The sequence below is a fragment of the Hippopotamus amphibius genome, chromosome 12 (assembly GCF_030028045.1).
Source record: "Hippopotamus amphibius kiboko isolate mHipAmp2 chromosome 12, mHipAmp2.hap2, whole genome shotgun sequence".
Taxonomy (NCBI): domain Eukaryota; kingdom Metazoa; phylum Chordata; class Mammalia; order Artiodactyla; family Hippopotamidae; genus Hippopotamus; species Hippopotamus amphibius.
The window spans coordinates 81,922,947-81,942,024 of record NC_080197.1 but is presented as its reverse complement, the minus strand read 5'-3'; the positions used below and the strand labels follow the sequence as shown (position 1 = coordinate 81,942,024).

Below are 19,078 nucleotides of genomic sequence, written 5' to 3'. Positions count from 1 at the left end.
ATACTTTTGCGAACTATTTCCCTTTTTTTCCATATTACATCAAATGTCTTAGGAATATGTAATTTATTCATTTTATAAAAATTGATAAAGGAGAAAAGTAAGATCTATGACCATTTTGCCACCCTACATGAAAGCAATCAATTAAAAGAAACTGAACTCGTTTTAGAGTCTTACTGTTTTCCTATCAGTCTCTTTTAAATGATTCCAAAGCCTGTCTCTAAAGGCTGTGTCCCCAAGTTACTGTGTTGTCTGATTCTTTTTCCCCAAAGTTCATTACACAAATGATTCATTAGTGATTTTTGAACTTGGTCACCAAGGACTGTTTTGTTCATAAGCAACTATTTTACAGATTTGGCAAATATACAAATATTAAGCTTGAAATTGGGAAAACCTCTCTCAGAGCAAAGATACTTCAGGACAACAACTCTTCCAAAACTATTGGAGGTTCCTTTGTATTAGCATTTCTTTTTAGTGATAAAGATAAAAGAAAATATTTCCTGGGTTTATGACAGTACACCTACCTTGAGGAAACTGATGCAATTGATTGAAGACAGAAACTCGAATCATTCAAGGCTTCAGTAATTGTGGTCATGGATTCAATCAGTAGTGAGCAGAAAGTTTCATGCAAATTTTCAACATTATGTTCATTTTCAAATTTGTAGCTGTAAGAATAATTGTAGCTAGACAACTCTTCAAGGGAGGCTATGATTATCTGCTAAAAGTATGAATATGGTATATTCTGTTTATTAAGTTGTATCCTCTTTTGGTGAGATTGGGTGATTTTCTTCTCTGAGAATGGATTTTCTCTGATTTATAAAAGAGAGATATGAGTTTTAATATAGATATCATGAAATTTTTTTTTAGAATGCATTATTCTTGGATAGTTTATATTCATTGATGTGATCATTTTAATCCAACAATAAAGTAGAAAGTCATCTAAAGGCAGTACAGAAGCAATACCCCAAATAAAACAATGAACAATTTTTGACGGGACTTCCCTGATGGTACAGTGGCTAAGACCAATGCAGGAGGCCTGGGTTCGATCCCTGGTCAGGGAACTAGATCCCACATGCCCCAGCTGAAAAAATATATATATATTTCCTGCATGCCGCAACTAAAAAGATCCCACACATGGGAATGAATATCCCAGGTGCCACAACTTAGACCTGGCACAGCCAAATAAATAAATAAATAATATTTAAAAAATTTTTATGATGACTTGGCTCACATTGTGCTAACTAGATATCAAATTTTTTAAATCTCTTAAAAATAATATAAATATTAATCAGTCAATAATAATCCAGATAACTTCATTACTTGACTCCTGCACTGTAATATGAGATTTCTCATGGAGATACAGATTTAATGACTGGAAGAAAAAATGGTTTAATAACTGAATACTACTCAAAGTCAGTTGGGCTGCATTAGTTGCCACAGATAAGCAAAGGTCTCTGTACACTGAGAAGGAACAGAGTCAGTGAGGAAGCTGGGCTGCAGAAATGATCCTTCATGGCATCCCAACATGATCTGCTGTCAGATGTGGACCAGCATTCCATCAGAGCATCAAAGCTCTCGTGCAAACCATGAGCAAGTCCAGGCCACTTCTCTGTGATAGTAACTTTCATTCCTAAGATGTAACTCTGGAACTTAGACACATGATCAGAACTGACACTGCCCATGTCAATATGGAGGGAATGTTATAAAGTACAATAGTAAAACTCTTCACATAAAAATGAATTGGATGCTACAGCACAATTTACAGGAAAATTTCCTTTGGGGGAAGCACTGATTCAATTTTTAAAATGTTTGAGAAGCTGCTCTAGTATTTAATGTATGTTAGTAGAGGGGGAAAAAATCTGTAAACAATATATTGCCACAAATTTAGAAGGACAAAGTGCCTGGCTTCTGGCTTTAAAACCTTATTGAGAGAAGCATCAGGAAAGCAAAAGCAGTATCAGTGAAACACAACTATTCCTCTTGAACATACAATGATTTCTCAGGTGGAAATTTTTTTGCCAGTAAAATTTTTTTTAGGCTTGGATATATATGGAACTATACTATTATACATGCTATTCTGATTATAAAGCAACACTTTAAATCTCAAAATAATGTACACTCTCAGGGTAGTACAGATCTTTCTCAACTTATGGTAGGGTTACATAAAAACCAACATAAATTGAACATATCATTAGCTGAAAATGCATTTAATTCACCTGACTTACAGAACTTCACAGCTTAGCCTAGCCTACCTTAAACAGGCTCAAAACACTCATTAGCCTACAGTTGAGCAAAATCATCTTAATACAGAGTCTGTTCTATAATTAAGTGTTGAAAATCTCATGTAATTTATTGATTACTGTACGGAACATGAAAAGGGAATGGTTGTATGGGTGCAGAATGATTCTAAGTGTACTGACTGGGCACTGCGGCTGCCACTGCCCTGCATCACAAGAGAGTACTGCACCGCCTATCACTAGCCTGGGGACGGATTCATATTCAAAATTTGAAGTAGGTTTTCACTGACTGTATCATCACAAACTTGAAAAATTATAAGTGGAACCATCCTAAGTCTGGGGCTGTCTGTACTAAAATAGGGGTAAGAACTGATTGCTCCAAATGATGCCCAACCCTTATATCAGAGTTTCATGAGGTTTCAAGAATAGATGCTTTAACTAAAAAACAATGGCCAATTATCTGTATCCCACATAGAAGTGGGGCTTGAGGAACAGAGATAAATGAAGAAACCTTATCAGAGGGAAAATTATTCCAGACAGATAATTCATGTAAAGTGATTAGTTCAATACCTGGTCAAACCTATTAGCTTTCTAATTATAAAAACCAAGGAAAGAAACAAGAGGGAAATGTGGACATTTTTATGTGTGAGGTGCATTTGATTACATTCCTGAGATTCTGAAAAGCAATTATTTTTTGGAAATCAAGCAATTAGAAATTCAAGAAAATATCCCCCAAGTGTATGTGTTATGTTAAAGAAACCAAGAGAGGAGACTGAGAAATATAAACACAGTAGGGGCAATCAAGAAGACAAACACCCAGAAAATAGAAATAAAGAGGTAGGAGGAAAACAATGTGTGTAATGTTAAGGTAAGTTATGAGAAAATGTTAAGAATAGTGTGTGGTCAAAAGACACACTCCATATAGAAGCCTGCTACTGTTTTATGCCAAAAAAAAAAAAGAGAATCTTTGAAAAACTTTGTCAAAAACTGTTTCATTAAAATGATGGGGGCAAAAGTGTGATTACAATATGTTGAAGAATGAGTGGATGGTAAATAACAAACGGAAAGCCACTGGGAACCAGGACACTGAAATAGTGATAATACGTTTATTAGTTATTATGAGCTAGTAGTTCTATCTTTCAAATGTACATAAATTTAATTTTTTTAAATAGCATATAAAGGATACTATTATTTTTTCCACTTCATAAATGACAAACTGAATCACATGGAAGCAAACAGTGATTGGGGAATGTAGTTAGTATTCCAAATCTGATCTTTTTGTACTTAATGACATTGGTACCAAGATGTTGGAATGTTTAAATCTTAACAGGTTAAAAGTTAAAAACAATTGTGATGATGTCATATAATCCTGTGAAAGTCACACCCAAAGTAGCAACATTCTAAACCACAAATTTCTGACCAAAATACTGCCTGTGCTCTGCAAAATAATAACAATGATTAGAAATTTTAGACAAGAAGTCATAAGGGAGGGACAGGGGAAGAAATGAATGAGGAGAAAGTAGTTTAGAGAATAAAATATAAGTTAAAAGAAATGGAATAATGCTAGAATTCAAATCTCAAGCCATGGATATGGAAAGCCTGTATAGTAAGCCCCAAACTATTTGTGTCATACCTGTACTTCATCAATAGCCAAACTACAAAGAGAAACACTAAAGTATTTAAGAAGTTTAAGATTTGGGGCTTCCCTGGCAGTCCAGTGGTTAAGATTCCATACTTCCAAGGCAGGGGGTGAAGGTTTGATTCCTGGTCAGAGAGCTACGATCCCACATGCCATGCAGCAGGGCCAAAAAAAAAAAAAAAAAAACTACTCTGATTAGTAAAAAGCATGAAAAATAAAACATCTAAATTGGGCTTAGAACAACTCTGATAATTAAATAGGATCATGTGGTTTAAAAAAAAAGAGGTTTAAGATTTGGTTTTAGGATTTTGCAGTAAAATATGACTATATAAGCAATTCCAATGCCATGTGCAGATAAAAATAAAACATAAACTGGGAATAAAAAGCATGAAAAAGTGGACCCATAATATGTGGGAGTGTGATATAGATAAATTAATCTGATTTTTTAAAAAATATACCTTGAAATGATCAAACATACCACTGCAGAGCCTAATAATAATCATATTTATAACCATGTTTTTTTAATTGCATATTAGATGGTTTTGTATAGTTTGTTGAGTGATTAATTATTGCTATGCAATGTTAACATCACTCTCCTCATATCAAGTATCTCTGAATGTTCAATGCAGATTGAGTGGAAGGCAGGATTCAATGATGAGAAAACACACAGTAACAACTTTTATCCTGCTGGGACTGACTGATGATCCACAACTGAAGATTGTGACTTTCATCTTTCTGTTTCTCACCTACATGTTGAGTGTAACTGGGAACCTGACAATCATCTCCCTCACCTTCGTAGACTCTCACCTGAAAACTGCCATGTACTTTTTCCTACAAAATTTCTCCTTCTTAGAAACCTCATTTACATCCGCTTGTATTCCCAAATATTTGTACAACATATCAACAGATGATAAGACTATAACATATGACAATTGTGCCATTCAAATATTTTTTACTGACCTCTTTGCTGCTACAGAATTTTTTCTCTTGGCCACCATGTCCTATGATCGATACGTGGCCATCTGCAAACCCCTGCATTACGTGACCATCATGAACAACACGGTCTGTAGACGACTCATACTTTGCTGCTGGACAGCTGGCTTGTTAATCATAATCCCCCCACTTAGCCAGGGCCTAAATCTGGAATTCTGTGACTCTAATGTTATTGACCATTTTTTCTGTGATGCAGTCCCCCTCCTAAAGATCTCATGCTCAGAAACGTGGCTCATAGAGCAAATGGTCATAGTCTCTGCTGCATTGATCTTTATCATGACCCTTGTGTGTGTTGTTCTATCCTATATATACATCATCAAGACCATTTTACAATTCCCTTCTGCTCAGCAAAGGAAAAAGGCATTTTCTACATGTTCTTCCCACATGATTGTGATTTCCATCAGCTATGGAAGCTGTATCTTCATCTATGTTAACCCTTCATCAAAGGAATCAGCAGCTATTAATAAGGGGGTGGCAGTGCTCACTACTTCCATCGCTCCTATGCTGAACCCCTTCATTGACACCTTGAGAAACAAGCAAGTTAAACAAGCCTTTGATGATGTGATCAAAAGATCTGCATTGTCCTTAAAGAAGTAAGGGAATTTTCTAATGTGGTAGAATCGAGCTTTCATGAATAGATCAGACATCCCTAAACTGTATCTTTAAGCTTGTTATCCTTTCCTACATAACAAGGAAGCTTTACTGGGATTACACGTGTCAATAAGAAAACATAATAATACATTTCCATGAAAGAAAAGAATCATTTTACATTTAACCAAGCCTTAATAAAACCACAAACAGAAGCAATGAGTTCATCTTAATATTTTAGATATAGTAATTGTGCTTATTGTTTATTTCCACTCCAGCATTTGATGGCCTTTTCGATTAAAGGCACCATTCTAGGCTATTCTATTTTTGATTACTTTAAACGGTAAACCCAGGAGAAGGATGGTTTAGGGCAAATGGATTTAATATGAAAGATGAAATCTAAATCTTGAAGTAATATTATTTTTTATATCTTTATATGTTCATCTTCATGTCATGACGACTGATTATAGCAGCTAACAATTAGAAAATTACTAGAAACCTATTACTTTTTATTATATGTAAAAAAAATTTTTAAGGTGTTTTATCTTCCCTTCACAGGTTAGTAAATTAAATTACTGCTAGTAAGAGGTAATTTCCTGATGCAAATACATTTGTTTCTGACTCCAAAGCCTATGTTTGTTACAGTGTGTGATGCTCCAGTGATGTCCATTTTTTATGTTCGAATGTCCTCAGTGGACACCTCAGGAAACTTACATACACTAAATAAAGGTATTAATTTATGAAAACTGAAAGATTGTTACATGATTTTAAGAGAAAAATTATATAAAAATATAGCATACCAGCTTAATATAAGCATTCATAATTTATAAAGAATAATTGAAAACATTCATTATATTAGAAAATAGTTTATATTTCTATAATATTTACAAAAAGAAAACATGCTTTAACATAGAACAATGAAGAGCAGAGTTTTGAACAAAAAGTAAGGTCAATAGCATGTGCACACTCTCCCTAAGAAGGTAGGTAAAAGTGGAATTATCTATGAATTGGTATATAGAACTGAATACACGAGTATAATAATTGTGAATGTTCCTAGGAAAGGTTAAATAAAACCAGGGCAATGGGCTCAAAAATGCCAGTAAATTATGACCAATGACTGAACAAATGCAGGAACCCATATTAAATTAAATTCACCATGAGCAACAGATGTGCCTTCAATCAGGTCTTATTTATATATTCTGCACTAATTAGGTCTCTTTGATCAATATATAGGATACAAATTTTGAAGTCACTGGCTCATTCTAACGTCTTTTTTACCAAATTGTATGAGCTTGCATTTATTCAAGACCATTAATTTTGGCTTTCACACAACAAGGCTTTATTCTAAGTGATTTTTCCAGCTTCTCACATAACTCTTTGCAGAAATTCCTGCATTATAACCTTTGTAATTGCTATCCATCCCATGACTGAAGTACCTGTTCTATTTTAGAGGGGTTAATTACTTAGAAATTAAATTACCAGATGACTGAATTTACATCGATCACTCTGGCTTGAGTTGAACAATGAAATAGCTCAAAGCTTCCTGATGTACACTGAATAAAAGAAGAAGTAACATCAACACACCATGAGCAAAGGAAAAAATAACACCATGGAATAGAAAACTCAACCACCCTAAGCAGAAAAAAAAATAAGGGAGTCTTTCTAAGGCTAATCTTGGTGTCTGGTCTTTGACATCTCCTATCCTTCTCCCTTTACTAAGCAGCCCATTAAATTGACCTGATGGATACAAACTACTATACATAAAATAGATAAGCCAGAAAGATTTACTGTAGAGCACAGGGAATTATATTTAATATCTTGTAATAACCTATCATGGAAAATAATCTGAATTTACGAGGGTAAATCAAAAATTATCTGCACTCTGGTTATATTAAAACTGTAAATTCTACAGCTAGAGTGCGGATAATTTTTGACTTACCCTTGTATATATAACATAATCTGATATATATTTTTTTATATATAATATAATCTGATATATATGTATATCTCACTGAGTCACTTTCTGTATACCTGAAACTAACACAATATTGTAAATCAACTACACTTCAATTTAAAAAAATCACCCTAAATTGACTTGATGAATAAATCCCTACTTGAAACAACCCCTATATGTATATGTCATAAATTACCTTCTTTTGGTAACTTTAAAAAAATATATTGGCCTATTAAGGAGTTCCATTGAGTCTCTCTACTGAAAAATGAAAATTCCATCAGACAATATATTTAGAGATGGAATATTAACATCTCCAAACTCTGTAAATTGTTCTTACCTGCTCAACCAGAACCTGCGCTAGAATAAGCTCTACTCAGCTGTAGATTTTGAATATGTCTTTCTTGGACAATTCTACTCATGTACAATATGCTGAATAATGCTCCTTCCAAAGATATTCTAACCCCTGGAACCCGTGAAGGTTACCTTACATGGCAAAAGGAACTTGGTAGTTGTAATAAAGTTATGGATCTTAAAATAAGTTTATTCTGGATTATCTGAATGGGCACCACTTAATCACAAGGAAGAAGAAGAGTCAAATTAGTGATAGGAGATGTGACAACAGAAACAAGAGGTTGGAATGATAAAAGGAAGGGACCAGGAGCCAAAGAATGCATGCAGCCTCTAAAAGCTGAAAAAAGCAGTTTCCCTTTTAAAGCCTCTAGAAGAAATGCACATGCATATATACAAAGGAATATTATTCAGCCATTGTAAAGAAATAAATTGTCTTTTTAAGACAACATGTGGATAAAGAAGTTGTGGCATATATATACAATGGAATATTACTCAGCTATAAAAAGGAATGAAATGAAGCTATATGTAATGAGGTAGATAGACCTAGAGTCTGTCATACAGAGTGAAGTAAGCCAGAAAGAGAAAAACAAATATTGTATGCTAACTCATATATACGGAACCTTAAAAAAAAAATGGTACTGATGAACCCAATGACAGGACAAGAATAAGATGTAGATGCAGAGAATGGACTGGAGGAGGGTTGGGGGGGGTGGGGGATGAAGGGGAAGCTGGGACGAAGTGACAGAGTAGCATAGACATATATACACTACCAACTGTAAAACAGATAGCTAGTGGCAAGTTGCTGTATAACAAAGGGAGATCAACTCGATGATGGGTGATGCCTTGGAGGGCTGGGATGGGGAGGGTGGGGGGGAGTGACTGGAGAGAGGGGATATGGGGATATGTGTATAGATACAGCTGATTCACTTTGGTGTACCTCAGAAGCTGGTACAAGAGTGTAAAACAACTATATTCCAATAAAGAGCTTAAAAAAAAAAAAGACAACATGGATTGAATTTGGGGGCATTATGCTAAGTGAGATGTCGGACAAAGATAAATACTGTATGGTACCACTTATAGGTGGAATCTAAAAACTAAAGTAAAACTCAGAAACAGAGTATAAAAGTGATCACCAAAAATTAGGGGGTTGGGGAAATAAGGAGAATTTGGTAAAAAAAAAAAAAAAAAGGTACCAACTTCAGATATAAGATGAATGATGTCTGAGGATCTAATGTATAACATGGTGACTATAGTTAATGACACTATATGTATAACTGAAATTTGCTAATACAGTAGAATTTAAATGGTGTCACATATACTTATATAAATTTAAATGGTGTCACATAGAGTGGAATTTAAATGGTGTCACATATACTTATATAAATATGTAGATAAAGCGATGATAGATACAGATAGATAGTATTAACGAGACAGAAGAAATTCTATAATGTATACATATATCAAATCATCATGATATACACTTTAAATATCTTATAATTTTACCTATGAATTATACCTTAATAAAGCTGAGAAAATCATTTAAAATTTAAAAATTGCTCTTGAAATGTGTTATCATTTATTAACTGATGCCTAAAACACAGTTACATTTATGTCCATTTCTGCGGGAAGAGGTTATTGAGAAGGTGTGACTTTGAGCTGGACCTGGGTGATAGGAGGTTCTTCACCCCCTCCCCTGTTCTTGGAATGTAAGTTCTGCCCACAGTTCCCACACTAGGAGCTGTTTCAAGGACACAGCCTTGAGAAACTGTTTTTGAGACCCTCTGGACAATATATCAATGTGACTGCACCCAGATAGGTCCTCTATGTAAACATTTAAGATTCTGGTGGGCAGCCATGGATACCTACTCATCTTGCAGCCATCCTAGACAAGCCTCCTATGTAAGTTCCCTTCCCACTCTCAATCTGGAGTGGCCAACCTCTGTCTTTGGTCTTTCTTTTCCCTCTGTGTATGGGGGCCAGCTTCAGATTTCACCCTGGAAGCTTTCAACGTTGCTAGCCAACAATTCTTTACAATAAAAAATCCTCAAAAAAAGAGGATCCTAATAAAAAGAGTTTTGCACACATTAGAATAATTGCCAGAAGTGTAGTTTCTGGGTCAAAACTATATGTTATTTTTGCTTTCTAGTGAATAAATGATAAAGTTATATACTTTTCTCCCAGTTATTGAGATATACTTGACATATAACATCATGTTAGTTTCAGGTGTACAACAAAATGATTTGATATTTGTATATATTGTGAAATGATCACCATATTAGTCTAATGAACATCATTTATCACACATAGTTACACATTTTTTTTGTGATTGGAGCTTTTAAGATTTACTCTTATAACAGCTTTCAAATATATAACCCAGTATTGTTAACTATACTCACCATGTGGTACATTACATCCCCAGGACTGATGTATTTTATAACTGGAAGTTTGACCATCTTCACCCATCACCTACCCCCATCTCCCATCTCTGACCACCACCAATCTGTTCTCTATATCTATGAATTCAGTTTTGTTTGTTTGTATGCATGCTTTAGATTCCACATAGAAGTAAAATCATACAGTATTTGTCTTTCTCTATATGATTTAAGTCACTGAGCATAACGCCCTCAGGGCCCATCCATGTTGTCACAAATGGTAAATTTTCCTTCTTTTTTATGGTTGAATAATATTCTATTTTCTTTACCCATTCATCCATTGATGGACACGTAGGTTGTTTCTGTGTTTTGGTTATTGTAAATAAGGCTGCAATAAACATGGGGGTGCAGGTATCTTTTTGATTAGTGTTTTTGTTTCCTTCAGATAAATACCCATAAGTGGAATTGCTGGATCACACGATAGCACTATTTTTAAATTCTCAAGGAACCTTCATACAATTTTCCATAGTGGCTGTACAAATTCACATTCCTACCAACAGTGCACAAGTGTTGCCTTTCTCCACATCCTCACTAGCATGTGTTACCTCCTGTCCGTCTGATGATGACAGCCATTCTAACAGGCATGAAGTGATATTTCATTGTGGTTTTAATTTGCCTTCCCTGTTGACTAATAATACTGAGCACATTTTCATGTACCTGTTGGCCATCTGTATGACTTCCTTGGAAAAATGTCTATTTAGATCTTCTACCTATCTTTAATTGGATTTGTTTGAGTTTGTTTTTCTGCTATTGAGTTGTATGAGTTCTTTATATATTTTGGATGTTAACCCCTTATCAGTGATATGATTGGCAGATATTTTCTCCCATTCAGTAGGCTGCCTTTCCACTTTGTTGATGGTTTCTTGTGCAGAAGCTTTCTTGTTTGATGAGGTCCTACTTGTTTATTTTTGCTTTTGTTGCCTTTGGTTTTGATGTCAAATTCAAAAAATCATCACCAAGATCGGTGTCACGGAGCTTACTGCCAGTGTTTTCTTCTGAAAGCTTTATAGTTTCAGGTTTTACATTCAAGTCTTTAATCCACTTGAGTTAATTTTGGTGAAATGTGTAAGGTAGTGCTAGTCCAGTTTTATTCTATTGCATGTGGCTGTCCAATTTTCCCAACTACATTTATTGAAGAGACTATCCTTTCCATGTTGTTTATTCTTGGTTCCTTTATCATAAATGAGTTGATCATAGGAGCATGGAAAATTTAAAAGGGCATTCATTTATAGTAAATTGATTTTCAGATGTGTGGAACATTGAGATATTAAACATAAATTAATAAAAATAAATGATTCATATACATGTATATTAAACTATGTTTAGAAGTTTAAGAACATTGATTTATATATCCAATTACACATAATCTGTGGTTAATATTTATTTTTTAATAGTACTATAAATATGTTGATACATTTGAAGAAAATGTCTATATGGGTTATATGATTTTACATATTTTTTAAATTCTTGTCTAATTAAAATTTCCTGAGTGTAATAAGATATTTATGTAACAGACCAGTAAATGAGAAATGTGGTTTTTTTATGGTCTTCCCACATGATATGTATCAGTTTATGCTATGTGACAGCAAGAAGGAGCTAAAGCTGTGTTTTATAATCAGACTTTTCTGTTGTTTCACTGGCCTTTATCTGCTGCATCCTTCTGTCTCCAAGGACACTGTCTCCAAAGAAGCCATAGTTACCATACTTTTTTACCACAAATTTTATTACTCAAAAGATTCATTAGTGACTTTGTTCTTGGGTCACCAGGGACTCACTGTTTATCCACTTGGCTGCATTTTTATCAAATAAAGCAAATGTCAAGCTAGATAGAGTCAATGTATTCACAGCCCTGAGAGGTCAGAATAGCAACTTGCCTGAAACTGGAGATTTCTGACATTCCACAGCCCTCATATAATATTACTATATTTCTTTCTTTTTTTGAGGGAGGTTATAATAGTACAACAAGGAATTCCATGTAATTCATTGAAGATGGATACTTCAGAGAGGTATCTCTAAGAGGCATCTTAGATTTGTTGTAAATCTGACAGTGGATTCATAAGCAAAAGTAACCAGAAGTTCATATGAAAATTTTCATCCCACCTGTCATTTTCAATTTAGGAGTTTTAAGATTACATGTGTTTCAACAAACAACAGAAACTATGATTGACAGTCATAATGGTAAGTGAGATTTGTCATTTCAGTTTTATTCAGTTTGTGTGATTTAAGTCTTATTATGCTTTGGAAAACATATTTTACCTATCTTTTAAAAATTGGAAATGTGAGTGATAAATATCTATATTTGGTAGAGTACACTTTTTTTTTTCATTTTTTTAGAATGCAGTTCCTTTGAATATAAAAATGTCATTTTATTGGAGATTTTTATGCACAAGAATATACTGGCATCTAAAAGATTAAAATTTGATAGCTATCAAGAAAAAATAAGATGTGTAAACTCACATCAAAAAATAAGATGTGTATTCATTTAATTGTGTAATCATATTCCATAATCTCCCAAAAGAATGACATATTGACTGAAATTGCACCCTCTTTCGAGATTCTTGTCCTCATTTCAAACATATGCTTTGAAAGTAGAATAAACAAAAACCAGTTAGTCACATTTCACTGAATCCCTTCTTAAGTCCTGTTTTATTATAATTTGTGATTTTTTAGAACATTCAATAATATCCAATTGTAGTGATAGGACTAAGCTCATTCAGTGACACGATGCATGTGTTGCCTGAGAGATTAGAAAGAGGGTTAGAGGAAGGTAGGAGATGAGCAGCAGAAATATTTCTCCTACATCTCAACTTGATTTAATATAGTTGTTGACGTATTTCCAATCCTCTTAGACTGTCCTGTCAGGCAAACCATGAGCCTCATTCATTTCTTCTTCCTTATGTCAAGTACTATAACCCTGAGGTCTTAACTGCATTTGCTACTTAGACAGTCAGAGCTGATCCTGTCCCACATCAGCAAAACAATACATTAGTTTAAACAATAAAGTGAGTCTACATATAAATGAACTGGGGTGTCCAGGGGAAACTTTTCATAATTCACTGTTGCGGGGAAATTTCAAATTTAAAGACTAATTTTAAAATAAATATATTGAGTTCCTACTAATGTAAATAATTATCAGTGTCTTAAAACAACCTGTGGAAAAGCTATTAACACAAACTCAGAATCAAAAGACTTCACACCCTCTGAATTTAATATCTTACAGAAAGATGCTCTCAGTGGCAAAAATTGCATCTACAGAATCTTACTGGAAGATAAGGCATAGAGAAGTCACTTTCTCCTTTACCAGCTGTGAAAGTTATTAACAAAAGCAGAAAAGTTGATCCTCTTCAAAAGTAAAAAACAAAAAGAAAGAAAGAAAAGAAATTCAAAAACAGGTCCTAACACATAAACTGTAAATAAAGTTAATATCAAAGTGCTTTGAATTAGAAGTTCAATTAGAAAGGAAATTAGCTTCACAGGTGTACAGGAAACATGCGCTACATAGATAAATTCATTTAGAAACACTTATTGGACAGTTGACAATCTGCGTTGGTGGTATGATGAAAAAGACACACATTTCATGATCCTCATAAATAAGTATTCTTTCCTAAATGTTAAAATGGTAGCAAACATTGTTTTCTATGGGAACACAGTGACTGGGATTAGAGATAGTATAGTCATCAGACTTGCAGGAAACTTTCCACACGGCTTCAAGATGAAACTGCAAATCAGTAGAAGAACAAAAGTTACTCAAGTGAGTTGAAGACAGAAAACAGATGTTCTGTGAGAAGTATTTACTAAAACACCTATCTCATGGAATGTGCTCAATTAATGCATTCTATTATCTTTGTTGAAAGGAACATATTAAGAGGAGAAGGAAGAGAGATAAGAAGAGCATGAGTCTTTTTTTTTAAAAACCTCTGCAATTATTAGTTTATTAGTATCATCCAGGACTCAGATGTTCATTATTCCTCCTGAAATTACATAAACAAATGCAAATGCAAAGAATCCAAGTCAAAATTATATAACAAAAGAGCACTCCATCACAAAAGTGTATAAAATTACAAGAACTATTTTAAAACACTGGCACTTTAAGAGAACAATAATCTCAAAAACCACAAAATTGGGCTTCCTAGGTGGCGCAGTGGTTAAGAATCTGCCTGCCAATGCAGAGGTCACGGGTTCGATCCCAGCTTCAGGAAGATCCCACATGCCGTGGAGCAACTAAGCCCATGTGCAAAAAAAAAAAAAAAAAAAAAAAACCCATAAAATTGCCAAATTGTTCCCTAATCTGTTAAGCAGATAAACATATGACCCTAATGAATGAGCTTGAGTTTTGTAAAGAAAAATCAAATTCAAATAAATAATTCATACTGAAATACAAAGTTTAAGTGTCTTCTTCCCTCATGTCTGTTTGATTTATAAAGAGGCAAACCATAACATAGGAAAATATACCTGGATTTAAAATGTGGTGTACAGTTTTAAAAGTTGGCCCAATTAATTAAAAATACCTTTAATGGAGGGTCTCAAGTTTCCTAAACAATCCATATTTCGGTAAATAGGAGAAGACATTCACAGCCAGCACTTTTTTTTCCAGAGCCTTTGCTGGGACTAATATCAACAAAAAAACTTAACATGGCAGTCTTGTATTTTAAGCTCACACTTTTGGAGATACATTCTCAGGTCTTTAACGTGGGAACTGCAAATATAACTGCGATTACATGGTAATGGGAGTTAAAGAATGTAGAGTCCTCATGTAAAGATTAGAACATACTTTTCTATCAGTCCTTCAAGGACAGACTTTCAAAATGTTTGATTCTAATAATCCCGTGCTGTGAGTAGATTTGTTACTCTTCACTTTGGAAATGTAACTGGGCTATGCGAAATCTGGTATCAACTGATCAAGATTTGAGTTTCGGTTATGGATGAAAACTGTCTCAATTAAACTTTTATTACCCTCATCATGAGTATGCAGGGTGTGTAGACAAAAGCTTTTTATCAGCTAACTATATGAAAGATAAACACTGTAATAATTTGTGTGATCCAAAATGAGCAAAAGCAAAAGACAAGCTTCGCCTTAAGAAAATTTTCAGACCTATGAAAAGGACAACAATACTAATAAAAAAATTGTATTTACTTAGAAGCATTCAGAATGTCAACAAAACAGCTGCAACTTTTTTCCTTTTTTTTTTTTTTGCAATTACAGTGTGGTATTCAGTTAACAGAACAATTATTTCGTATAAGGTGCATCAGAGACAACTGAAGATGAAAAAATTACCATCCCCATATATAACTAATTTGTGCTGTGCACCAACAAGAACCTGCTTTAAATTTCCATGCCAATTTACAACCCCCATACTGTACCAGGCAAGGTTAGTGGCTATTGAAAATACCACCAGGACAGGGCTATCTAAAGACACATTCGGTAGTGTGTTAACTATACCAAAAAAGACACTACAGTTTAAAAACAAATCTTACACAGCCTTACATTTCAATTTTTTTTCTTTAAAAGGAGTGAGTTGTGTACAGGGGGGTTAAATGCTTTATAGACAATTAAAAAAAAAAACTGCGCTAGAACCAACTTATTCATCCTCCTCCTCATCCTATTTATCCTCCTCATCTTCCTCCTCTTCCTTCTTTTTCTTGCTTTTTTCAGCCTTGACGACTCCCTTTTTCGCTGCATCGGGCTTCCCTTTAGCTCGGTATGCAGTAATATCCTTTTCATACTTTGCCTTCAGCTTAGCAGCCTTCTTTTCATAAGGCTGCTTGTCATCTGCAGCAGTGTTATTCCACATCTCTCCCAGTTTCTTTGCAACATCACCAATGGATAGGCCAGGATGTTCTCCTTTGATTTTTGGACGATACTCAGAACAAAACAAGAAAAAGGTCGAAGGAGGCCTCTTGGGTGCATTGGGATCCTTGAACTTCTTTTCTGTTTCCCCTTTAGGAGGGATATAAGTTTTCATTTCTCTTTCACAACGGGCCTTGTCCGCCTTTGCCATGTCTTCGAATTTTCCTTTCTCTTTAGCAGACATGGTCTTCCACCTCTCTGAGCACTTCTTAGAAAACTCTGAGAAGTTGACTGAAGCATCTGGGTGCTTCTTCTTGTGATCCTCCCGGCAAGTTTGCACAAAGAATGCATGCGATGACATTTTGCCTCTCGGCTTCTTAGGATCTCCTTTGCCCATGTTTAATTATTTTTCCTCCGCGAGGCACAGAGTCGCCCAGTGCCCGTCCGGCTCTCACTTGCCCCGGCGCTGTCTCTACGGAGCTCAATGTACTGCAATGGCTGTGAGAGTGGGAGCCAGACGCTGCCTCCGAGCATGAGTCTTATTTGTCAGCCTCCGAGCATGAGTCTTATTTGTGACATAGTGAAAACATTTCCATATGAAATGTTCAAATAGGTATGTCAAGTTGCATCTGAGAATCAGGAGTATCACAAAATAAAGACACAGATTTTAAAATGACCACCTGAAAGATGATATTTCAAAACACAGGAACTAATGAAAATACAGAGGGAATATTAGTATGGTGAGAAGTGAAGAGAATACTAACAGACAGATAAAAAGATTCAAAGAAATACATCATCTGTAATATCTTTGAAGTCTATTTACCAGAGCACTTCACGAAAATATAAATATGTACTATGCATAAATACAAGTATATTGTGCATCAAGACATTCTATAAACTGCATCACCATGGTGATTACTTAGGGACAGAAACCCTGAAGGCAGCAGTTTCGAGTGGGGAACTGAAGTGTGTGTGTGTGTGTGTGTGTGTGTGTGTGTGTGTGTGTGTACACGCGAGCACACATGATAGAGTTTAGAGGTGTTGAGGGGACGTGTATGCAATAAATAAAAACAGAAAACAAAATTCTTTAATCATATCATACAGCTGGAACAGAGACTTCAAGCGACTACAGAGTGTATGCACAGTGAACCCAAATGGTCTGACATATCTTAATACTTTAAGGACCAAAGTGTCAAGCAACTACATCAAACAGAGAACTCTTGAAAGTCACAAGATATCTTTGCCCCTATGAAAGGACAGACCAACCAGAGTCAAAAGTAGTCCTTTACAGTGTGAGCATTTAAACTGTAAATATTTTTAATAATGATAAGAAAAACCTGAATATGATAGATTTCATACTGTTAAAATAATCTACAATGAAACGTCTCAATGTTACATGCAGATTTAACAGAACTCAGCAGTCAGCAATGAGAAACAGTACAGTAACAACATTCATTCTGCTGGGACTGACAGATGACCCTCAACTGCAGGTTTTGATTTTTATCTTTCTCTTTCTCACCTACATGCTAAGCATAAGTGGGAATCTATCATCTCCCTCATCTTATTGGATTCTCACCTTAAAACACCTTAAAAATTTCTTTAAAAATTTCTCCTTCTTGGAGATCTCATTTACATCTGCTTGTATTCCCAGATACTTACATAACACAGCAACAGATGACAAGGTCATTATTTACAATGCCTGTGCCAGCCAAGTATTTTTTACTGACCTCTTTGGTGTAACCGAATTTTTCTCCTGGCCGCCATGTCCTATGACTGCTATGTGGCCATCTGCAAACCCCTGCATTATGTGACCATCAGGAGCAGCACACTCTGAAGAAGACTTGTCTTTTTTTGTTGGGTAGCTGGTCTATTTATTATAATTCCCCTACTTAGCCTAGGCCTAAATCTGGAATTTTGTGATTCTAATACCATTGATCATTCTATCTGTGATGTATCTCCCCTCCTGAAAATCTCTTGTTCAGATACTTGGTACACGGAACAGACTGTTATAATCTGTGCTGTCTGACACTTATGTGTGTGGTTCTGTCCTACATTTATATCATCAAGACAATTTTATGATTCCCTTCTGCACAGCAAAAGAAAAAAGCCTTTTCTACTTGTTCTTCCCACATGATTGTGGTTTCAGTCACCTATGGCAGCTGCATCTTCATCTACATCAAACCTTCAGCGAAGGAATCAGTGGCCCATAACAAGGGCGTGACAGTGCTCACTACTTCCATTGCTCCAGTGCTGAACCCTTTCATTTACACACTGAGGAACCCTTTCATTTACTTGCTTGAGGAACAAGCAAGTCAAACAAGCCTTCAATAGCTCAGTCAAAAGAATGGTGATATTTTCCAAAAAGTAAAAGAATGTAAAGCTAAATAAACACACACTGAACTTACCAAGTTCCACCATCAGGTTAATTTACTCAAAACACTCTCTCATTCACTCTGATCTAGTGACATCTTCTTCACAAACCTCTTTTAAGATCCTTCCATAAACAAGCATGTTAATAGCTTTATAAAATTTAAATCCTGGTGTCATCTCCAAATTAAGAATATCAAAAACAAAACACAACAAATAAAACAGAAGTATATCTCCAAGTTAGAAATACCGAGGGAGAAACAGGTTGATAAATTTTTACATTTTCCAGAGAAAGAATAAGTAGTGGTTACCATTGTTTCTGCCAATCCAAAACTTTCAAATGATTTATTCATTGATTCACTTAACAAATATGTATTGGGTACTTTCTTTGGGTAGGTACTGTTTTAGGCACTAAAAATAGAAAACAATCAGCCAAAACTTACTCCCATGTACCCTCAGGGGTAAACAGAAACAATTCTATGTTAAAGAAAGCAAAAGTTCACTTGCAGTAGATAAATATTTTTTTATGAAGGGGAATTATAAACCTTACTATTTTGGATATATTTCTAAAATACGAGGGTGAGTCTAAAATTATCTGCACTCCGGTTATATTAAAACTTCTGTAAATTGTACAGCCAGAGTGCGGATAATATTTGACTCACCCTCGTACTAAAACAGGGACTTCCCTGGTGGTCCAGTGGTTAAGACTCTGAGCTTCCACTGCAGGGGGCA

The 19,078-nt window shown here is 35.0% G+C and overlaps 2 protein-coding genes and 1 pseudogene across 2 annotated transcripts; 2 read left to right on the top strand and 1 right to left on the bottom strand.

Moving 5' to 3' along the window:
- The first annotated feature begins 4,524 nt into the window (after positions 1 to 4,524).
- LOC130833418 (olfactory receptor 6C2-like) lies at positions 4,525 to 5,463 on the top strand. Its single transcript, XM_057703084.1, has one exon. It carries the CDS (start codon positions 4,525 to 4,527, stop codon positions 5,461 to 5,463), a length of 939 nt encoding a protein of 312 aa, XP_057559067.1.
- Positions 5,464 to 15,791: 10,328 nt separating this feature from the next.
- Positions 15,792 to 16,501, bottom strand: LOC130833108 (high mobility group protein B1-like). The gene has a single exon (XM_057702376.1). It carries the CDS (start codon positions 16,374 to 16,376, stop codon positions 15,792 to 15,794), a length of 585 nt encoding a protein of 194 aa, XP_057558359.1. The 5' UTR covers positions 16,377 to 16,501.
- Positions 16,502 to 17,406: 905 nt separating this feature from the next.
- On the top strand, positions 17,407 to 18,347 carry LOC130832616 (olfactory receptor 6C2-like; annotated as a pseudogene).
- Positions 18,348 to 19,078: the final 731 nt, after the last annotated feature.